This window comes from Abramis brama (assembly GCF_963993115.1).
Source record: "Abramis brama genome assembly, chromosome: 10".
NCBI classification, from domain to species: Eukaryota; Metazoa; Chordata; class Actinopteri; order Cypriniformes; family Leuciscidae; genus Abramis; species Abramis brama.
In genome coordinates this window covers 25,497,438-25,522,368 of record NC_139972.1, presented here as the reverse complement: position 1 = coordinate 25,522,368, position 24,931 = coordinate 25,497,438, and the positions used below count along the sequence as shown (strand labels likewise).

Here is a 24,931-nt window from a genome sequence, read left to right as displayed (position 1 = left end):
AGTTTTACATTCCTACATTCCTTTTACATTAGTTTTAATATCCATATCCAATATCCGTTGGCTACCTTTTACCATAATTCGTGAGTTGGAATTTGATTAACAAATATATAATAATAATAATTATAACAATTCGTTACATTTATACAGCGCTTTTCTGTGTACTCAAAGCGCTTTATAAATAATAATAGTTGATTATGTACTAATCATATTATTCAAGATTTTATGAATTTTTCTTTCTGTTCTGGCAAGGACGTACCTGTCAAACAATATTCAGTTTTAATTCTACTTCATTTAATTAAAATTTAAATTCAATTCAAATTCAGTTCTGAAAGGCAAACAGCCCAAGTCTCCATCCAACTTCTCTCTACTCTCATGCTCACTGTGACGTACATCAAATACAGACTTGTATTATTTCTGGCTAAAGTTTGGTTGGCAGCTTTTGAATTTTTTTTTTAACACCAGTTATTGGAAGGGGAAAAGCTAGCCTGTCCGGTGAAAGACATATCAGCTACTTTGAAACTGTTCATGAATCAACACTGAGAGAATGTTTATGTTGATATAGTCAGTGTTACGAGGAAGCTGTACGTCATGAATATGACTCACAAGGATCCGGGCCAATGTAGCCCATCTATTTATTAGTGCAATAACATCAACCACTGTGAAAGAGGTTGTTTCAGTCAATCACGTCACTACTGCACCACACCATACAGTTGACGCCATCATAAAATCTTTTAAAGAAAACATACGTCTCAGAATGCTTGTTAACTTGGAACCAGCGTTTATTTAAGATGTTGTAAGCCCCTGTTTTAATGTAACTTCCATACTGTAAAGAACCCACTCTGGAGGCTCAGCCATATTTTACATTACATTCACATATATGCATTTAGCAGACGCTTTTATCCAAAAAAATGGAACAAAAGCAATTTGCTGACAGACTTTTTTCATCATTTTAAAGTGAGAGTTTACCCCGAAATTAAAACTGTCTTCATTACTCACCTTCATGTCTTTCCAAACTCTGACTTTATTGCTTCTGGGATATTTTTGTTTGTTTGTTTGTTTGTCCATACAATGGAAGTCAGTGGGGTCCAAATTTGTTTTCATCCCTTTAATTTGCTTATTTATGTGTTGGAGGCTTGCTCAGAATTGATAAACATTTGTGTGAACTCTCAAATGCTTTGGCAAAATGCTTCTCTACTCCCTCTAACCTATTCCTCACACTCGATCTATTGTTGTAAAAGCTTGGAGGTGGTGGTGAGCGATGGGAAGCTGAGTCTTCTCCATCCATCTGTGTGGAGGGTCCACGTCGGCTCTCTAACTCCCTGCGGGGTCCTTGGTTGGGGCAGGAGAGGGGAGCTAAGCGGCTCAATAGGATGAAGATAGATTACGGGGCCAAGTGCAACTCAGGAGGCCAGGATTTGTTCTGCTCCAGCAGAGGTTAAATCTCAGTTTGGGATGTTGGGTGAGGAGCGACCCTGCAAAGTGTCAAAATACGGCTGGGTTGAGAGGTCAATGCTGTGAGCTTTTGCTCTTTTTCTTTTCCTCTCACTTTTGTTGGACTCTTAATTCCTCGTGAATCTGCATGAGCTGGTAGTTACATTTTTTTCACTATGAGAACTTTTCCATGTCTGACTTCAAGGTATATTTCACCTCAAAATGAAAATTGTTGTTCTAAACCTGTTTTTTATTTGTTCTGTTGAAGTTTAGCAGAATATCCTAGCTTGGAACAACATGAGGGTGAGCTATTTCTTTAACTAGAAATGATATACTAGTTACTAGATATGTTGATAGAGTCGGTTTAAAATGGATCCCACAATGCTCTAGACTAGAGCATTGTGGGATCCATTTTAAACCGACTCTATCAACATATCTTTAGACATGTGACCTCACATACTCTCATTGAAAACAATCATAACATCCTTCTCAAAGATAAAGATTCCCAAAACATTTGCTCATCAGGGTTTGTGAATATAGCAGCATGTATGCCGTCAGTGTGCTAGTTCACATTTCCTGTGACACAAAAGAGAATGCTTTATGTAAACACCATCCAATGACCTGTGATTCCTCTGAAGGTTCAACGGGCAGTCATTGAAGATTGAGGTTACAACTCCAATTGTTTAGTTGTAATATGTAATTACAAACACATACTGTATGCGTATATATATATATATATATATATATATATATATGTGTGTGTGTGTGTGTGTGTGTGTGACGTGTGTGTGTGTGTGTGTGTGTATGTATGCGTGTGTGTTTCATATGTGTAATGGTATCTAATTTATTCATATTTAAAAAACATTTAATGAAAACATTTAATGGCTGTCAATAGAGAAAGATTATTTTGGGACCAGATGGTGTAGTTTTGATTTTAGTTGCACTTCCTGTTGGCCAGACTTATACGTGTGGAACCTGTGCATGAAATGCACTTACATTTACTCACGTACACATCTTTGCAATGATGCATAGACCTTTCACCACCACTAGCCTTGAGAGGCATTCTGGCAAAGAGCCTAGAAGCAGAACAGCTCTCAAAGCGGGTTTTAACATATACAGCACTTTCAGAAGCAGCAACATGAGGTGCTTATTCAACTCCCTGTGTTTCCTTTAAAAGCAGGACTAATTCAGCAATAGGTTTGATCCTACATTATCCTTCCTTTTTAAGTCATCTTTCATTTCCTCAAGAACTCAACCCTGCTTCTTTTGTTTCCTTTGCAGAAAACAGGCACATGCTTGTGCAAAAGATGGGCTTTATTAAGCAGATATACTGTCCGCGTACACATTTACCGCATGCGCAGACTCCAAATTAAACACATACGCAACCTCAGATAAGTCTTGCCCGCAACATCACCCGTGACATATTCCTTCTTTTCTCCCGCTGCTTAACTGTGCATTTCACCAAGGCAGTTTCTGTCATAACACAACCAAGACCCCGCGTCATGCTAGCTGCATTTCTTTGACATTCTCTAGATGTCAACTTCAAAAAAATACCACCAACTCAGCCGCCCACCTCAGCTTGCAAGATGGATGGTCCACAGCCTGATAGCCCAAACAGACCGTCCATCAGAACAGCAACAAACGTATAAAAACAACAGGCCTGATTAGAAAAAAAGTGGTGGATAAAGCAGGAACTAGATGGAACATATTCCAGCGGGTTGAGCGAGGCTTAAGAGAAGAACTAAATATAGAAACGTTGTCCTGCTGCAGGGGGTTTTATGGAATGTAAGATGGATGAGGCCTTTCTCGCGGGACCACATCTGGCCCGCCCGAGCCCTCTGGGGTCACTTTGAAGTGGATGCCGTCAGGGCTTTTTTTGTACTTTACAGCGCGTACTTTTTGTCTTATCCTTCTATTTTTTATCTTTCTCTTTGTCTTATATTCTCTGTCATTTTAAACCCCTAAATTGTTCTTAGCCTCTTTGTTTTCCACGTGCCACTTGGTTTATGACTTATAAATAAGGACATTGTGTACACATTGCAAAGTATTTTAGAATGGTAATTTTGATCTTATTTACTTTTTTAATACAGATTCTTGGTCTTGTTGTAAATGATTCATCTGTGCAAGTTAAACCCCCCCCCAAAAAATATTTTTTTCATCTTCTCCAAAACGCCTTTTCATGGTTTCATCTTTTGGTTGACGTCACTGATCTTATTAACTATCATACACTGACCGCTTTTCCTGAATTAGTCAATTTTAGGTGGAGACAATCTCTCAGACAATCTATTTTCTTATTTATATATATATATATATATATATATATATATATATATATATATATATATATATATATATATATATATATATATATATTTATAATATAATATATATTTTCTTATTTAAAAGGGTTGCGCCATTGCCTGTTGACTTTAAATGAGTCGGTTTTGGCCGGTCAGCATCGGCTCCACATGGAATGTGTAATATCAAACATGTATTTTGAATCTCCACTCCGATGAATATTATGATAGACGTTAGTCATGCATGCCAAATAAAACCACTAAAAATGAACTGTAGGGGAATCCCAGACATACAAAAATACGAATTGAACTTCAGAGGTTGTTATTCAGTGTGATCCAAAATCTCCCAACAGCTCATAATTCAGATTCAGCCCAAATGATGTTTGTGCAAACTTTATGTATTGGTACCCTTGCCTCTGGAAATTATGGCGTCTATTTTCTTTTTGGTGCGTTTAGGATCTTGTATCTCATTCCGAGCCGATGCAGTGTAACTTGCACAGTTACTTTTCCTGAGTTTCCCCTCAGGCATTATTATTTTACATCTGTCTATCTATCCATTATTTCTGACTGAGAAATGATTATACTTGTAATGCTGACAGCCTTCATCATTCACACTCAGGAATCCTACAGTTCCAAGAAAATTACATAGTATATCCCAGGAAGGCGCTCATTAATATATAGACCACGTGTCAAAACAACTTCCTTCTTCATTGTTCTTTTCACTCGCGTTGTGATCTGTTTTCTTGTATTTGATTGTGTTAACATTGTTTGTTTTCTTGTTATGTGAAGGTCTTGGCCTTGCATTTCTTGTTCATTTTGCTGTCAGGTTGATTGATTGATGTGTGGATATTTCAGCGTTGTACCTTTTACGTCCAGATCTTTTTTTGTAAGGCAGGCTCTTCCTAAAGCTAGTCATCATTCATTTGACGCTTAATTACATGTCATGTAACCATCATTTGTGTCAGTGACAATTACTACTTTGAAACACAGCAAGACTTTACTCCAGTGCAGACTCTTTCTTCCAAGAATTCATAGTAATCCTCAGCAAACTTGTTATGAAAGGCGACATTCCAGTAAGCAGCCCAGTAGTCTTGTCAGAAATAACATGTAATATACATACCTTGAAATGGTCTCGCTTTACAGTTTTTCACGCACTGTTTAAGCTGTTTTATGAGAGTAACACCCTCGGTTGTGCTTGCGTTTGAATGCCATAACTCTTTGAGATGTGTGGTGAAAATTCAACCCCTCATTGCAAAATCTCACAGCCTATAAGCAACCATGACATCATCCATCATTTCCCCTCTTTCCGCTGTGTTTTTCAGACCCAGATCTCATTAAACCGAGGCAGAGGGCCCCAGTGTACATTTACAGCTGAGGGAATACTCGAGCAATGATCAACAGACACTTCAAACAGCTTCTTAATGTGTTGAATTACATTAAAATGACTGGTGTTTTGTTGGTTGCTGTGATTCCAGACAACATATCTGCTTTCTTTCAATGTAAAACGGCCCTAACTTTTAGAGACCCTGCAAAACATCATTTTTTTATGTCATTGTTGTGTTTAGTAGAAATCTACTGCCTATGCTACTGAAATTATCTATTCATCCGAGTCTTTTTACTCAGACAAGGAGGGAAAAAAGTTGGTGAGCGAATTTGAGTCATGTCTTGAAAAATTTGACAGTACCTATCGAGTCACAGGGTTTTCATTTTGTGGACAACTCTAGATATATCTAGATATATAAATTTAAATACAGCTATATGCAATATAGTGACTTCAGCTGAACAACAGCCGCAATGCAATTTTCCTGCTATCACAGAGCTGCTTTGTTACAATATGTGTTGTATAAAGCGCTATGGGTGACATGAAGTATAATTGAAAATGTAAATTATAATGATTTAATAGTTTTAATACATGTTGTTAAAATGATAAGTTCAGTGTGATATTGTTAGTGTAATGCTAAATTGCTTTTGTTAATGTCTTTAATATCACTTAATGTAAGTTAAATGTTAGTTATTATATTATGTATGTATATGTGTATGTATAATAATGAATATTTAATTTATATTGAGAGATACTAGCAAAAACATTCAGCATGACACTTAATTATAAAATATATTATTAATATTTATTTTAGTGCTGTCAAATCGATTCATCGCACAATATATATATATATACTGTATATACAGACTTTTATGTTAGGTGCGATTAATCACGATTAATCGATTTGACAGCACTAATTTATATTTAATTATTATTAATTGTAATTTTATTATCATATCATATATTTAGATTATTTTATCGGCCACACCCCCAAACATTTGATTAGCATGTATTGTCTTATAATAAACTTGCTAAATTAAATAGTGAGTTGCTGGGTCTCAGGCGGAAAAGTTGCATTTTGAAAGTACCGTGATTAGTCCCTTTCACATGGTACATGTTACCTGAGCGTAGTAGCAGAAAGGTGATACTAAAAAACAGGTTTCTCATGGATTACAGCTGGAATGTTGGACACGACATCTTTCTAAACAGGTAGAACTTTCTCTCTTGCCTGGGCAAGAGCACTGTAAATCATAGTGACCCAGGTCAGCGTAGCGTTCAGCAGATCCGTGGGAGGAAATTCAATGGTCAGGTGTTGATTTTATCCACAGTGGGAGAGGAGCAATACTTCAGGGCCTTTGTTTTGATATTCCATGAGACAGTTTTATATGATATGGTTACTGTTAAACTGTTATGAAAATATTAACTCAACCTTGATTCTTGTTTTAACAGATTTCATGTTTTGTTTTCAGATGTCCATCAAGAAGAGGCATGGAGGTGCGGGTGAGTACACATTTTCCTTTATTTATCAAACTGCGATGGCAACAAGAAGTGTTTGGATGAAATGGGCAGAGTAATGAATTTATCAGACTGGGCTAAATGCATTTGATATTGTTCGCTCCTTGGCGATGTGAAAGGGTCTCTTTGAATGTAATTTCTGAAAGTTATAACTTGTTTCCAATGTTCTTTGTTTAAGATATTGCGGCTATGTGCACACTGTCAGTTTTTGGGATTGACATTTACTCACAGATGTGAGTCTCGAAATGTGCCGTTCACACCTTAACTTAAAGTAGTATTTCGATAAAACTGAGGCGTCTTATCACTTTTGACATGCCAAGAGTCCAATCAAGCTCCAAGTTCATCCGTCAAATCTTCATTAACCGGCAACTTTTATAACTGGTGCCGAGCATTTGAGTCGTGCCGCTCGTGTGTAGAACACAAAACTAACATAAGCTGCTCCAGTGGAAAATAGTGACTGGATCTAAAACCTTCAGATGACACACAGCTCATATTTTCGTCGCTGTAAGTTACTGAAACCACACATGAAAACCCGCACCACACAGGTAGACACATGTTTGAGCAGCGCAGAATGGCTCTCTCGCATTGTATGATGAAAACTATTTGTCCAGTCCGGTTCCGTTTACACAATGTGGGTTTTCCGAGAATGCGGTTGTGAGTCCTGAAAATGTACAGGTGTTTGTTTGGTTATAGAATGAGGTTGTCACTCCCGTAAATAACTGAACTGTGTGTGAATGTAACCGTATTAAAGGTGCCCTAGAATGTGTTGAAATAATATTTTAATTTTGTCTCTGATATCTACATAGAGGGTATGTGGCTTATTTAAGGGCATTTAAAATGTCCAGATATGGTTTTACAGGTCCATTTTCAACACTAGAAATTGGCCCTAGAATGAAATGGTCTGTTTTTACCTTATTTGGAAGGGTCATGAATAGTAATGAGGAGTTCTGCTCTGATTGGCTGTTTCACTGCGGGCTCATTACAGTAGCTCAGAGTGACAGCAAAAAGGTCCCTGATGTCCAGCGTGACAATGGAGAGATTAGGCGTTCAACCGTACATCAGAGTCCTGCAAGGGTCCGATTTTGTAAATCCGCACCCGCCCGTACCCGCAGTGCTTCAAACCGCATCCGACCCATTTTCCGACTAGCCTGACTACGTCAGACTTCCTACTTCTGCTCAATTTCATTTCGCTTCTGTATTCAGTCTGAGAAAGCGTAATAGCTTTCCGTTTTCTTCCGGCCTGAAAACAGCCGGCCAATCAACGAACAGAGGGCTCTGAGAGCCGTGACGTAGATGCTGACTGTACCGTGGATGCGTAGATTTACTTCACATAATCTGCAAAAGTCGTTCACAGCCATGTTCACTCTGATATTTTGCTTGATGGTTTTGTTTTCGCATCATACATGTGTTTACAGTGGAAGTTAGATGCGGCTGAGCATGCGCATAACACACGCCATAACCAAACGTTATGTGATTGGCTTTCGGGTAACCAATGATTTTAAACCTCCGACAAGCTCCCCCCCGCGAGAAAAAAAACGCTTTTCAATTATGCCATGCCATACTCTGTCTACGAAGCAAAACAAAGTAGCAGAGTTTGGTATTACCAGGCTATTTTCCGACAGCAGCACTAATTAAAATCCGCACCCGACCCGACCCACTTAAAATAGAACCGACACCCGACCCGCACCCGAAATAAAATAAGTTTAGCCAATCACATTATAGACACAATTACAAAAATCTTTATTGCCAGGTCATACAGAAGTTATTACACCACAATTAACACAAGGACAACTTCAGCCGAAACTGTAAAAAGGCCGGTACATGAAGAACATGGCTAACGTTACCACAAAACTGAGTAGCCTTATCACATTTTACCAATCGAACAGACGCGGCTACAACACTGTATCTGCCACGCAATTTCGTCTAGCCTAACGTTACATCTGACAATGTTGGGTTCAAACACGCCCTGCACACCACACATACTTAACAGTGTTAAATTTGAAAAATACTGTTCGATAGAACTGCTTGGTTTGTTACCACAGTTATCTGCGTGCTTCCTCAGCGATGAAGTTCCACATTTGCGGCTATCCAACACGAAAATGCATGCAGCAAATAAGCCTTTCACAATATTTTCTTCAGATAACTCCAAATTTCTCCCACACACTGGACTAGATTTTTGATGACGTATTGTCGACAACTTTACAATCTCCACTAGCTATTCTTTTCTTCAACTCCTCAGCATCCATCTCGACTAGTGATGTGTCATGCGCAAAAGATGCGGCTCTGAGAGCCGATGCTTTGTAGTGAATCAGAAGAGCCGGCTCGCATCGAGTGAGAGCCGGCTCCCAGTTTTTTTCCTTTCTCTGCTTTCCTCAAGGCAGAACTTTGTTTTGATTGGTCAGCAATTGCATCGCGGCCAATCAGATGTGAGGATATGGGATCATACCATTATGTAAAAACAGAGAGGTGGGTGAAGCGAAGCAGCACTCCACTGCAAGTTAATGAGTCGTAACAACGTTAAAGGGTTAGTTCACCCAAAAATGAAAATTCTGTCAGTATTTACTCACCCTCATGTTTTTTCAACCCCGTAAGACCTTCGTTCATCTTCGGAACACAAATGACGATATTTTTGATTAAATTTGAGAGCTGGATCACTTCTCCATAGGCTTATAAGGGATTGAAACTTGCTGGCCCAGAAAAGTTATTAAAGAGATCGTTAATATAGTCTAAGTGACTACAGTGGCTCAATGTTAAGTATATCAAGCGACGAGAATACTTTTTGTGCGCAAAAACTAACAAAAATAACGACTTTATTCCACTATTCATTTCCTTCTCTCTGGGCCTCGAGTTAGTTCACGTAGTGTTTTTGCGCAGCGTGTCTGTGTTACACGTCACCACGTAGGCTCACTATTGGCCGACGCTGGTCATGTGTGTGATGCGTGTGTCGTACAACACTGACGCGCTGCGCAAAAACACTACGTGAAAAGACTCGAGGCCCAGAGAGAAGGAAATTAATAGTGGAATAAAGTCGTTATTTTTGTTTGTTTTTGCGCACAAAAAGTATTCTCGTCGCTTTATATAGGATCCCTAGGTTTAAAAAACTTGCATTCAATGACAACAGAGCTGTTTATTTGCTGTTTTGTTGTTAATTTGTGCAATAAATGCATAAAAACACTGCACATGAAAGGGTTTTCAACACACAAACCATTAATTTTTGCAAAGTTATGGTAAAATAAAGGCCTACAAAAAATCCTAAATTAAGAGCCTTTCGGGAGTCGAAAGAGCCGGCTCTTCTTTGGGAGCTGAGCCAAAAGAGCCGGCTCTCTGAAAAGAGCCGAACTTCCCATCACTAATCTCGACGACTGCAAGCAGATCGCGCTCGCGGTTATGATGATTTTTTATGATGAAAGTGAAAGTAGCCTAGGTAACGTTATAGATTCCTGGGAGGGCGCAGTTCCGCCTGGCATTGAACATGGGCTGGCATATGCAAATTTTTGGAGGCGTACATATTAATGATATGTTGCATCACAGTTGGTTTTATGTGGAGATTCGCCTATTTTTCAGGGGTATTTTTCAAAAACGAGATTTAAATAATAAGGAGAAAACAATGGTGTTTGAGACTCACTGTATGTCATGTCCATGTACTGAACTCTTGTTATTTAACTATGCCAAGATAAATTCAATTTCAAATTCTAGGGCACCTTTAAGGACTCAAATACAGGACGGGCAACTGTGTAAACATGGCCTATGTCCTACATCTTTGCTCTAATCAGTAAAGAGACGTTCACTGATTAGAACGGCTCATTGTGAGGCTTTGTAATACTTTAACAGGGTGTATCTGGTTTTTAGTGAGAGGTTGTCTGAATTGCTCCTTAATGTAATTAAATGACTAAAGCATGCAATTGTGAGACAGCTCAATCATTCTAGTCCTCTGTTCTCGAATTGCGCCCTGAGCTTGTCCCCAGATTTGCCCAGAGTGTGACTAATTCAAGAATGAAACAAGATTCTTGTTGTGTTATCCTTGACTGGAATGGGCTTTCCTTTAATCTTGACTGATGTCACAGTTTGAAATCTCTGAAATTGAATCTCACATTTCGAATATATTCTCGGGACGTGTTTTGCTGTGGGAATTTGCGAACTGTATTTACAAGTTAATTAAGCTATATTATATATTAAAGTTGTTATGGACTTTGAATTTACAGGATAGGAAGAAGAGCTTGGAATGTTGAGGAGATATATGAAAAATTTGAAGGACATGACCTAAGCCAGACTTGAACTTGTATCGCTGTGAGTATGTGCCCTACTGTGCTACGGCTCTGATAAAACAGAAGGAAGGAAAGAAAGAAAGAAAGAAAGAAAGAAAGAAATACATAAATAAAGAAATATGGAAGGAAGGGAGAAAAGAAAAATGAAAGGAAGAGAGGAAGAGGAAGGAACGAAAACAGAAGGAAGAAAAGAAGAAAGGGGAAAAGAAGGAAGGAAGGAATACAGAAGGAATGAAGGAATATAGAAGGAAGGAAATGAATAGAAGGAAGGAAGGAATACAGAAGGAAGGAAATTAATAGAAGGAAGGAAGGAAGGAAGGAAGGGAGGAAGGGAGAAAAGAAAAAAATGAAAGGAAGGAAGGAAAACAGAAGGAAGGAAAGAAGAAAGGGAAAAAGAAAGAAGGAAGGAAGGAATACAGAAGGAAGGAAGGAATACAGAAGGATGTAAGGAATACAGAAGGATGTAAGGAAGGAAGGAAAGGAATACAGAAGGAAGGAAAAGGGAATATGGAAGGAAAGGAATACAGAAGGAAGGAAAAAGGGAATATGGAAGGAAAGGAATACAGAAGGAAGGGAATGAAGGAAAGAAGAAAGGGAGAAAAGAAGGAAGGAATACAGAAAGAAGGAATACGGAAGGAAAGCCATACAGAAGGAAGGAATACAGAAGGAAAAAATACAGAAGGAAAGAATGAAAGGAATACAGAAGGAAGAAAAGAAAAGAAAACAGAAAGAAAGAAAGAAAGAAAGAAAGAAAGAAAGAAAGAAAGAAAGAATGACAAGGAATCAACAATGGAAAGAAAGAAAACAAGTGACAGGAAATATAGAAAGAAAAAAACTGAATAATGGAAAGAAATACGTAAAGAAGGAATGAAAGAAAAAGTAAAAATGAAAAATGAAAAACAGGAGGAAGGAAGAAAAGAAAGGAGGAAAGTAAATAAACACTTCTCTTGTGGTGCAGCTGTAGTGTGACAGACACAGACAGGTGCTCTTCTGTTACTGTGTGGAGAATGTGGGAGACGGAGACCCTCATTTACAGCCCTATTTCTGTGAGACCCAGTTAAAGTAGGAGGGCGTAGCAGAGCATTGTTATGGTTACGCTGAGAAGAACTGGTTGACTTGGCTTAATGTGGCATTTTCATTTTAATTCATTACTTTTCCAAATCAGTTTCAGCTTTAGTTTAAATGGTCTGTCCACTCTGGATTCCACCGTCACTTTTATTTAGTTTAACAGCCAGCCATGTGTCCTCGATTGGATAGCCATGCTAACGGTAATAACAATGATGATGCTATAAAAGAGAAGCGTAGAGTTAAGGGCACATGTGGTGTAGTATTTCCCCTCTGGTATTTTACTGCAGGGTGATGATGTCACCGTGCTGCAGATCCAGATAATGGACTGCACACTTCGTTACAGTGACAGTCTCCAGAAAACACTGGAGCGTTTAATGATGACTTCTAAAATCAAAACATGTTATTTCATTCAGATCACTGTAAGGGCTGTTATTTAAAGCTCTGTGTTGTGTAATTGATTAGGGTTAAAGATTATGCTGTGGGGCAATAAGGAAAAAATAGGTTTTACTGGCTATAAAATTCTGTTCAGTAAATGTCTGCGACCTTTAAGAGGAAACCTAACCTGTCTTTTTTCGCCGTTTGATTCGGTTGATACCACACACAAACCAAAATCGCATCAAAGCAGGATAGTTCATGTTTTAGATTAGCCGGATAGATAATGAGAGACTTTGGGAGATAGACAAAAAAAAGAAAGAAAAAAAAGAGAGGTTGGTAGGTCACTGTTTGGGTGTCCTGCTCACATGTGAGCCACCTGTTCCACTATTTTCAAGTTTGTTAACTGAAGCCAGAATGTTCTCAATATAGCATTTTAAACAAAAGACCTTAGTCATTTACTTTACTGTTATTTACTTTGCTATTTTATTTTATTTTATTTTATTTTATTTTATTTACTTTGCTATTTTATTTTATTTTATTTTATTTTATTTTATTTTATTTTATTTTATTCCTACAGTTTTCATCTCAGAACAGATCTTCAGCCTCTTCTGACTGTGTTTCTGTATCATTTCTAAATGAGTGGAATACATTAGTGCTATTTTAGTATCATTGATAAACTAACATATCCTGATATAGTTTTTGTTAATTTTTTTAATTTTAATATGGCCTGTTTTCACTATATTTTGGTTATAAGTTTTAGAAATTTTGTTGTGTTTTGTCATTTTTATTAGCTTGTCTAGCATTTATTAACTTGATCAGGACTTTATTCTGCGATAACAAACGGCGGGATGTACATTGTCTCGCTTATTACAGGGCTATTTGCCACATAAGTAAATAATTAGACATGAAATATTGATCATAATATTTTATTAGCTCTTTAAACACAAAGCTTCCGCGAAGAGAGAGCAGTTGCTAGCGCAGCAAGTTCAAACTAGACAGACATTTAAGAGATGCAGTACAGTCGTACCACATATTACACAACATTTCACCACATAAATAATTATGGATAAGAGAGATTGATCTGAGATGATACTGTTTTAAAATCATACCTGTTTGTTATCGTCGCAAAATGGCAGCAGCTGCGTTTATACGAAACAAGAGAGCAAGCCTGTGATAGCCAGATGACATAATTAAATAACTGTACACAAAATATTGATTTGAGTTTTAATATTTTATTAGCTCACTAAATGTACTTCAGTTACCCCAGATGAGCCTGTTATCAGTTTTTGGCGGTTGCTATTGGGGGATAACATAGTGACAGATAGTGCGATTGACCAATCAGAATCAAGTATTTCACTGAGCCGTATAATAACATAAACTTGACCTTAAAACTGTTTTTTAAATTTCTTTATCAAGCATTTATGTTTTATTTTGACAAAAAAAATTTTTTTACACACTTTCCTTTTTCACTTACATCTGAAGGTGTAGTGCAACAGTTTAAACAAAAAACAATTTCCGAATGAGTTTGAATCCAAGAATTTTAACTTTGAGGCCACATAACCAAGTTCCTGTCTATAATGGTCACTTTGACACACCCACCACCGGCCCCGCAGGGTCCTATAAACAGAAGTAGCCCTGCGCCTCGTAAAAGGCCATTAGCTCTGATGCAGACCAGCGCCAGACCCCTGTAAAGAACTCAAGAACCCTGTTCACTATTCGGATTCTTTAACGATACATAAAATGCACATCCTCTCATGCACCCTCCCCCTCTGAAGGGTTCGATAGCTGTACTCAAAGAAACTGTTTTTATTCATGTCTAGACATGTCAGTTATTGATTGAGAGGCCTGTCTTATGACCAGATGTGAATTTATAATCCATATCTTATGCTCTATGACTCCATGCAGGATCACCAGAGATGACATGACTTATACAGCAGATTCCTCAGTTCTCATGTTTAAGAAATGCAACAGCCAGACTTATGGAAAATTACTCAACCCCCCTGACCCGCTTCATTTTTTTCAGATGTTTGTCTTTCCTCAGATATAAACAGAAAGTTTGACCTCTTCTCCAAAATCACTACATTGCTTGAAATTATGTTGTAGAAGAAAGGATACACTAATCCTTCAACCGTTTACTATGTAGGGGTTAAATCCTGGAAAAATTCCCATATGCACTTTTTTTTTTTTGTGAAAAAAAAAACAACAGCTCTGTTTTTTGTTTTGTTTTTTTGTAAGGAGACATGATGGTGTTCATGTTTGTGTGTGTGATGAAACAGCTTTAACACTTTGGAATTAGACGTCCCTCATTTTGTTCCCTGTTCAGCGCTGTTTTAAGAGAATGCATGGTCTTTTTGTTATGGTAAACATCACCTTGTCAGACCTCCCGTCTCACAAAGAGAGACATGACTGAGAGGCAGAGTAAAAGGTGACCCAGAACTGTCAGCTAGAGGCCACTGGTGCTGAAGCCAGAACCTGGACAGACAGCTCTGAACACGGAGTTTCTTCTCTCAGCGAATGTCCTCTTAGCGAAAATCCAAAGCCATTCAGCCACTGAATGAAAACAAAGTGAGACTTAAGGATTTTGAAACATTCTTTTTCCACTTTGGACACTATGTTCTCACATCAGCTTTAGGAGGAAGCTTCCCTCCTTCCATCTGTCATGCTATTGTTCTGTAATTCAGTTTGTATCTATTCTATCTATCTGTCATTCTGTCCATCTGTCGTTCCATCCATCCATCCATCCATCCATCCATCCATCCATCCATCCATCCATCCATCCACCGTTCTGTCTTTCCATCATTCTGTCTTATCATCTTATCATTCTATTATCACTCTGCCATTCAATCTACTTCAGTCTGTCTGTCTGTCTGTCCATCCATCCACCCATCCACCCATCCATCCATCCATCCATCCATCCATCCATCCATATATCTTTCCATCCAATCTATCTTTCCATCCAATCTATCTTTCTATATGTAGACTGAATTTGTCTTCAGTTGATTAGATAAAACTATAAAGCAATTTCATCTCTTCAGAAAAAACAAAAAGCACTGCAATTATGTTATATTAAACTCCGGGGCCATTGCAATAGAGTAAATAGAAAGACCCTGCACAAAAATGATCAATGCAACCATCACTGTAAGGAAATTATCAATCGGCCTCTTTGGATATGATGTATGCTATGGTTATATACCTTATTGATTTTGCACTTCTGTTTTAGTTTTATCCCACATCAGTCACGTCGTAATGATCAAATTCATTTCCAACTTCATTGGTAATATCGACCCGCAGAGTTAATGTCGCTAATGCAGCTAATGCAATTTGTATTGACCGGATATGCCCAGAAGACTACGTGCACATTAATCACCTGTAGCTCCCTCTGTCCCATAATCCCGTAAAACTTTACTTTGTCTTATTGTCCTTTCCCTTTCTGTCTTTTCCTTTATATTCTGGTCATTTACCTTTCTTTTTCCTTTTCTTACTTTGGTTTTCTGTTCCTTTCCTTTAACCTTTTTTCCATTTTCCTTCTTTTCCTCACGTTCTTTTTCCCTTCCTTCTCCTTTTCTGCTTCATTTTATTTTCTTTCCTTTCCTTTTTTATTTTTCCTCTTTCTTTTCTCTTTTCCCCTTTCTTTTTTCCTTTTTCCTCTTCCTTTTTTTCCCTTTCTGTTTTGCTTTTTTCCCGCCCCCCTTTTCTGCAGTGTTCTAAAATTGCCAGCAGTGGTTATGTAAACCTCCTAAACTGCATATATGTGTTCAGGGTGAATCTTATGAATCTTGGCTCTCGCCAGCTGCTCTACCAGACTGGCTCTCTTTTTCTCATCCAGGGTGGCTTGACTCTTAGTAGCCAGTGAGGGTGGCCCCTAACAGCTGCGGTCACTCACTCTGCAGTCGTGTCTGGCTGGCCTGTCTCAGTCTGTCTCTAAGGAGCCCTCCATACTTGAGGCCCTTTCAAGACAGAAACCAGGAGATCTGTGCCTGATTTACTGGGAGATGAAAGGGAGTGATGTCCTTGAAGGAGACTTGTTGGTCAATGCTTTTATATCTAGGCTATATATTTAATATTTGCTAAGGGTGTATATTTTCACACACAGCTTCCACTGTTGGAACCTATTGTATTTCAAATTAGGGTGGAACTGTAAAAACAACCCAGTGATAGACATTATTATTTTGACCTTGGTTTCCACCACATCTTTCAAAATACTAATGTTAAAAGAAATGAGTAGCTGGCTACAATTGCACATAGAAGCAAACCCAATAAATACTGTTAGATCATTATTTTCACTGTAGGATGGATGAGATACCTTTGACAATAATAGTTTTATAGATTGTTGTTTGAACTAGACTACTATTTTTGTTGGTGACACAAAGCAAAGTAATGTGGTTGTTTAAAGGAATACTCCACCGTCTTTTCATATTAAACTATGTTATTCCCTAAACTAAGACGAGTTGATACATACCTCTCTCGTCTCAGTGCGTGCACTCAATCGCTCTGGCGCGCGGCGAAACTTTGTTCACTCAGTTCATTCAATACGGGCCAAGCAGAGAAGCTACTAAACACCTCCACGTTTTCCCTATTTAAACACAGTTACTCGCGTAGTGTAACTCGACCTAGGACGGTGACACAAAACAAAACGTTGCGCTTTTCTAAGCGTGTAAAATGGATAACTATATTGTATGGCGGAATACCATAGCAAGTGCTTGTAAGCACTTCGTCTTGGCGGAGTAATATCTTCACCAGAGGGAGCGGGGGCCGGTGAGAGGATTTTTCACAAGTGAAGATATTACTCCGCCAAGTCGAAGTGCTCATAAGCACTTGCTATATGGTATTCCGCCATACAATATAGTTATCCATTTTACACGCTTAGAAAAGCGCAACGTTTTGTTTTGTGTCACCGTCCTAGGTCGAGTTACACTACGCGAGTAACTGTGTTTAAATAGGGAAAAGGTGGAGGTGTTTAGTAGCTTCTCTGCTTGGCCCGTATTAAATGAACTGAGTGAACAAAGTTTCGCCGCGCGCCAGAGCGATTGAGTGCACGCACTGAGATGAGAGAGGTATGTATCAACTCGTCTTAGTTAAGGGAATAACATAGTTTAATATGAAAAGACGGTGGAGTATTCCTTTAAGTGGCGACCAGAAATTGTTAGATTTTGGACAGATTTAGCTCAGGCAGTATACAGTTTATAGTCCACCTGTTCTTAATGGAAACAGCAAGGGTAGTAAAGAGATAGGAGGAAACATACAGGCTCAGCATCCTTCACAAACTTATTTCAGCAAACTTAACAAAGTTATTTGTCTATTATCATTTTAGCTGCTATAGATTGAAGTTCAGTAACCCAAAAATCTTAAGTTGGACCATTTGGTCACTATGCCTGAAGTGAGACAACCATACTGCTACTTCTGCTGAAGCCGTCAGCCTGCATTATTTCAACATAATGTTTAACAGCAGAATTCCTGGTGAAAAACTACATTACCTATGATGCTGTACAGAAAACGACACCAATCAGAGATTCAAAAAAAGCAACATGCGGGAAAATTGCTCTTTAGCTCAGCCCACTCTCATTAAGCTCTGCAAATGACGTAATTGAGTTGATCTCCCTACGCTCTCAAAATGCTGAAATATTTGTGTATATATATTATATTAAACAGTGCAGTGCTTCAGGGTTCTCCGTCAGAACAGTTTTGTTTTTCGCCAAAAAGTACTCTAATCGCTTCATAACATTAAGGTTGAACCACTGTAGTCACATGGACCATTTTAACGATGTCTTTACAACCTTTCTGGCCGTTGAAAGTGGTAATGACGTTGCAGTCTATGGGGGGTCAGAGAGCTCTCGGATTCCATCAAAAATATCTTAATGTGTGTTCCCAAGATGAATAAAGGTCATAAGGATTTGGTACGACATGAGGGTGAGTAATGACAGCATTCAGCATTTTCATTTTCATATTTCATAGTTGAAATAATGCAAATAGATGAATAACAAATGCATAGACTATCGATTTACAGCCTTGGATAGTTACAGTAGGTCTGCTTACAGAAGTTCTGTATTTAACAGTCTGTAAGTTTTCGTTAAAAATAAATTTCCTTATGGAGAAAATAAAATACTATGAAAAGAGTTTCAGTTGTGACCTTTTTTTTTCCATTTGATTTAGTCTATTAAGTTATGTATCAAACTCAATGTTATTTTTATTGATCGAGATCTGGCAGCAACAGCACATTTTTCAGCTTGGGCGAGCCAAAGCTGCTGTGGATCCACTTACCTGAAACCCTCCGTAACTGGCAGATTTGAAGAAAATGACAATCTTTTATAATGTTAATATTAATTCGAGTCCACGAATGGCCGCCTATATGGACCGCTTATATGGACCGTACGCCCATATATATATATATATATATATATATATATATATATATACACACATTTGCAATAACTTCAAATATATCGTTGTTACACATATAATGAGTAGTAGTAGTAGTTTTAGATTTCTCCATAGTTTTAATTTGATTATGCTGTTCGCAATTTTTCATGGAATTGTAGTTCTTTCCCTTACTAAAACCGTTCAGTACACAGCCTTGTAGCTTTTTTGCTTCAAATCAAAGTTTGTAGTGTTGCAATTCACCTCGTAGCTGATTCTTTAACAAAGACTATTTAAAAAAATTATAATAAAAATAACTAAAAAAAAACTTCCGGAACCAGCGCCTCTGAAAAAGATTGTAATAGAAGCACCAATCATTTTTACATTTAAAAGCCTTTATCTCTGTTGGAGCCAATAGCCTCGTGGGAAGAGCTCGAGTCCCGGCTCATGGACCTTTCCTGATCCTGTCCCCCTCTCTCTCCCACTTCCTGTCTACTCTATACTTTCCTATTACAATAAAGGCAAAATCTGCAAAAAAAAGCAAAAGTTAGTTAGCATGGGCTTTCTGTTCACATATGATAGTATACTATTATGTGATCTTTTTAGCCTCCCTCTGCTCCTGCATGGCCCAAATCAATGACATCATGAGTTAAATTTACAGGCAGGTCGTCATGTGGCCTGGCAGGCTATACTGTAAAGAGAGCCGCTGCCATTGGGAGAGCATGAAATATTCCACATGTGGAAAGAAAGAAAATGGCCTGTGGCTTCTTGTGGACTTCCATTTTTGGCACTGGTAGTTTGGAATTCTGTAATGCTGAATTGCTTTTTGGTCTCAATTAAGTTTTATAAGTCCTGCGATTGTTTTTGTGTAAGGATTGATGGATTATCTGGTTTGCCTTTGTGTTTAAAAAGCAATTTGCACAATGTAACATTTGAATTCCTTACTGCATCATCGCAGGTTCTTGCGCTAAGGAATCTTTCTCAATAATTCCCCTATAATTTGATTAACTCATGCTTGCCAGAGTGTGTTTTCCTCTCAATAGAGATGTCGTAGAGGGATTGAACGGCCACTAATATGGATAAGACCCCATTGTACAAGACTTGTCACCTCTGCAGTCCCCATCAATTAAATGCAGTGCTCTGCAAATCCCAGGATAAATAAATGTCCAAGAACAATCTAATCAGCTGGAACATTTTCTTCTTTTTTTTCGAGCTTTGTTTTGTAACTTAAAATGAAGTGAAGCGATGTAACTGTGTGTGTGTGTGTGTGTGTGGGAACTGAATTCTTGTAAGAATTAAAATCCACCTCCAAAACAGTGAAGAATCTCCAAAATAGGATATTTAGAGTAATTAGCTAGGAACAGAAGGAATATTTCAATGGAAGTAAAATGTGTGTTGATGTGCATATATGCACCATTCAAGAATTTGGGATCAGGGATTTTTTAAATATATTTTTTATATATTTTTGATCTCTATTATGCTCACAAAGGCTGCATTTATTTGATCAGAATACAGTAAAAATATTGTGAAATATTATTATTATTTTTTTTTATTTATATTTTCATAAGTAATTTATTATTGTAATGGCAAAGCCGAATTTTCAGCATCATTACTCCAGTCTTCAGTGTCACATGATCCTTCAGAAATCATTTTAATATGCTGATTTGCTGCTCAAGAAACATTTATTATTTCTACTTAATAAAGAATACAAACCGAGATATACTGTAGTTTCTATTTTCAGAATTCATTGATGAACAGAATGTTAGAAGATAGAAATATTTTGCAACATTGTTAGTCTTTACTTTCATTTTTAATCAATTTAATATGTTCTTGCTGAACAAAATATCAGTTTCTTTCAAAGAAAAAAAAAGTACAAATACATGTTTGACCACCATAAATTATAACCACCTTGTTCTATAATTTAGCAAAGAAATTTTGAAATTCCGATGTTTAATTCCAAACTCTTAAAATGTGAAGACAATGTAAAAGTGAAGTCATTGTGTTAGTACTTTTGTAAATTGTTGCCCTTTGTGTTGTAGTAGTATTAGTAATATATTGCAGTGTTTTATATTAAGGCTATTTTTGCTTAATTATCCAAACACTTCCATGTTTGGCTCATGCTTGTACAAGGAAAGCCGCTGTCCTGCAGGATAGTGGGGCATTCTTGTGGTTAAGTACTTATTAAACAATTTAGCCCTGAAATCAAAGAGGCAACAAACAGTAAAGAATCAACAGATGTTCTGCTCTTGGTTTTGTGCCAAACATCTCGCATGGATCACCTTCTATTTTCTATTTCTATTCATTTATTGCGTTGTAAGTGTTGTGCTTTGCTAGTCAGAAAATTTTCTTTCTGACAGATTTGATTGATTCTATGTTTAAATCCATTCTAAGTTTAAATGTAATCTAGGATTAATTTCCAATCTTGCTTTGCCAAAAGATACTTCTCGGCTGTATTTAGTTTGCTGCAAAGATGTAAGATGGTATGAGTAGAACATTTGATTCGCTTGTTTGTTGTTTTATCTTGTATCGGGTCCGGTTGGGCTGTACAGATGTCATTGGATTTATGTGATCCTAATCAAATGAAATGTTGATGGTAATCGCTTATATAGCATTCAGCCAGTAGACAGTTTGTGTCATTTTCATTAAAATTTGAATTTGAACATGCAGAGGCACATACAGTGTGTTATAGTGGACAAATCACAGATTGTGTACATGCAAATTGGGTAAGAGGGCACTGTGTGTGTGTGTGTGTGTGTGTGTGTTATAATCTGCTTTCTGCTAATAAAAGCCAGGTGGTGTGTGTGTGTGTGTGTGTGTGTGTGTGTGTGTGTGTGTGTGTTTGTGTCTGTGTCTGTGTGACTGTAAATGTTTTCCCATGGACTTCTGTGGTTGGTTGAGGCCTAACAGATTCTGACTTGACAGCATTACATGCTTTGTCATTCTGCTAGTTTGGAACAGTGAAACAATAGCATTCACAGACCCCCTCTGGCCCCTTCATGACATCTGTGTGTAAATCTTTGGGTTCTGGTCTACATTATTTAACTAAGCAGTATAGCCTGCTCTGATCACAAGTGACTTAAATAACACAATGGCTGTTGATTTTGCTACTATTTGTTTATTGATGATTCAGTTGTTTGATTTTTTTGTTCCTTCTGTTCATTTATTTACAATTGGCTAGCAAATATTATACTATCTGTTACTGTTCATTGACTCATTCATTGATCCAGTTGTTTGTTTGTTCATTCAGTCGTTCGCTCATTTTGTTCAGTCACATGTGACTAGCAAATGTTATAGTCACTGTTGATTGATTCTGTTACTTTTGTATTGATTAAGTTTGTACATTCAGTTTATTTGTTCTGTTTGTTCAGTCACAAGTTAATATAGCCAATATTATAGTATGGATACTGTTATTATTTATTGATTCATTAATTTACCCGGTTGTTCATTTATTGATTCAGTTGTTTGTTCAGTCAAAAAGACTTAATTTTTTAGGGAGTAACACAATATTGTAATGCAATCTTTGAAAAGATTGATTCAGTTGTTAAGTTCCTTAATTCTGTTGGTTAGCAAACATTATCGAGACTATTAATTCTGTTATTGTTCATTGATCATTCATTGATTCAGTTGGTTTGTTCCTTTAGTTTATTCATTCTGTTCATTTCGGTATAAGTGGCTAGCAAATATTTTAGTTGCTGTTTATTCTGTTATACTTTTCATTAATTTATTGATTCAGTTGTTTGTTTGTTCAGTTCATTCATTCATTCTTTTTGTTCGGCCATTGGTTCTACTATTCATTCATTTGGTTGTTTGTTAGTTAGTTAGTTTGTTCTCTTCGTTCAGTCACAAGTGACTAGCAAATAGTATAGTAGTTGTTCTGTTCTGTTACTGTTCATTGGTTCATTCATTCAGTTGTTTGTATGTTTGTTCATTCAGTTTATTCATCATGTTCATTCAGTCACAAGTTACTAGCAAATATTACAGTGGTTGTTGATTCTGTTTTTGTTAAATTTATTGATTTACTCATTGATTCAGTTGTTTGTTTGTTCGATCAGTTGATTAATACGATGTTGTTACTTTTTTAGGGAGTAACACAATATTGTAATGCATTATAAGTAACTTTCCCCAACACTGGTTATCTTGACAAAAAAATATTTGGCTATTTCAAATTTTTAGTATGAAAAACATGTAAAAATGCCTTGCCTTTTATGTATTTCATAAATAATAACTTCTGGCAACTACTTAATACGTTACTCTATAAAGGAGTGCATTGCATATACTGTGTACTGCAGAAATAGGAAGAGTAGTATGACAGTATGCTATTTCAAACATAACCACAGTCACTCAATTACATTTATGTAACAGCGATTTAAGAATATACATCTAACATTATGGTTCTTAAGTGATGACCTGATAATGTTTTACAGAATGAATCATATTCACTCAGTGAACTATTACTTCAAGACCTTTCCTCCCCCTCTAGCCCCTAATCTAAAATCAGATATACATTACATTTGTGATTTTCTTTGGAAAACTGCAGCCCTGGCTTGGGAATATTTGCTCAGGAAATTTATAGTGCATGCATAAGATGGGCGAGTGTGAGTGGGAGAAAATGGTGGTTGGGGGAGAATTCCACGCCTTGAATGCATTAGGCTGGGAAGCGTGATCCCCCTGGAGGATTCCTGGAGCCTGGCTTCAGACCTCACGGCCAAGTGAGTGGGCCATTTGGAGCCCGAAAAAAAAAAATCAGCTTCTCAACATCTGGGCCTTTTCTCATTGCAGCTCAGTGGTCAGTCTGGAGCTCAAGTCACTGGGCTTGTAGCCAAACAAACAAGAGGTGCAAGAGAAGATCACATGCGGTTTCATGTTTAATTCATAGTGCAGATTAAATTAAACCACTTGGGGTGAATACATATTTTATTTAGATGTGTGGGAACCAACACAAGGCATGAGGTTAGTGACGATTAATTGTGCTAAAATTAAAAATTCTTTTCAGCTAAATAAGCTGAAGTACCTTAAAGTCGGCATGAAGCGGAAGTTGCGATAGTCTTTTCTTCCCTATTGTGACGTACAGTATATCCGAGTGAAATGGCTTCTCGAACAAGAACAAATGTTGGGCGGGACATTATTTTGTCCATCTGGAATTGATTGGATCATTGGATGGTTGTGATTTGCTGTGATGTCATGTGAGTGACAGGTTGTCCCGCCCTCGCTCCAGTGAACGCATCATCAGAGAAGAGAAGAGATGTCACTGCAAGTGGGAGGGGAAGTTATTTTGATTAAAGATTATGAGGGCAAATTTATATTTTTTTTAAATGATGTGCATGAATGAATTATTTATAAAAAAACACTACAATATTCCCCAAAAAATAGGAATTGCCCATTTTGATTTCATGGTGACTTTGAAGAGGAACAAAGTGCGTTGTATTTACACATGCAGCCTAAAGGGTCGGTTTAGAAAGAAGATAGGAGCTTGATGAGGTCTTGCCAAAACAAGCAACCCCAGTGGGTTTGTGTGGACAGCCATTCACATTCTGACGACCACTTCCTCCCCTTACATCACTGCTTCCTGTGTGTATCCTCCAATAGTCTAGCCATAATAATCTTATCCTTGATATCAACAATCTTATGATGCTGAAAACGTCACAGCAAAAGGAATGATAGCGCAGGGCCATGAGCGCAGGGCTTCCTGTCAGAGGCTTTGATCAGGAACGTGACCCGCATGACCCCATTACTGAGCACAGGACCAGACTAAAGGCTTGCGTTAAATAGGCTCAAATATTTTTAAACGAGGAATTTCGGTATCTGAAAGTTCATGTGTTTTCAATTGCGTACCTTGACGCTGGTGAGAATGCAGAGACACCAGCTTGGCTACTGTGCAAATGCTCTGCCTGGCAGAAGTCCACCGAGTCATCTGTACGACATTCATTTTCTCCCTGGCAAACGTTGAGGGTTTGCTCTGCAATTCTGTGAAACTAATTATTTAGTTACTTCATAAGCACTCATAGATCCACATCTGGGCTGACAGATTTCTTTCACAATATCCATTTCGGTTTTAATCTCGAAGATCAGTTTATTTAATGAGACACTTGGAGCGGTTATGAACGTATCAAGTTGGATATATTATAAGTTATGGTTTAATGCTTTCTGGTTATTTCATTGTAGATTGCTTGAAATGAAACGTGACCGCACAGACAGCATACGACACGTTCGGCATCTACTGCTTTGACGGCGAGGCCGAGAGTCATCAAGGTTGTGCTGACTGCTAGTTTGGTATTTTGCTCCCTGGACTGGTTTTATAATGGAAA

At 37.6% G+C, this 24,931-nt stretch overlaps 2 protein-coding genes across 3 annotated transcripts in view; one reads left to right on the top strand and one right to left on the bottom strand.

Moving 5' to 3' along the window:
• stard13b (StAR related lipid transfer domain containing 13b) overlaps positions 1-24,931 on the top strand; it is an 83,586-nt gene that overhangs the window by 17,020 nt on the left and 41,635 nt on the right. For both annotated transcript variants that reach the window (XM_084126986.1, XM_084126988.1), the window contains one exon: positions 6,519-6,549. In XM_084126986.1, coding sequence (XP_083983112.1) covers positions 6,519-6,549 — 31 coding nt within the window. The remainder of the gene's footprint in view (positions 1-6,518; positions 6,550-24,931) is intronic.
• Positions 7,054-12,755, bottom strand: LOC311091184 (uncharacterized protein). The gene is made up of 2 exons (XM_084126991.1): positions 9,925-12,755; positions 7,054-8,815 (listed from the first exon to the last, which is right to left on the bottom strand). Exon 1 carries the CDS (start codon positions 11,857-11,859, stop codon positions 10,873-10,875), a length of 987 nt encoding a protein of 328 aa, XP_083983117.1. The 5' UTR covers positions 11,860-12,755; the 3' UTR covers positions 7,054-8,815; positions 9,925-10,872.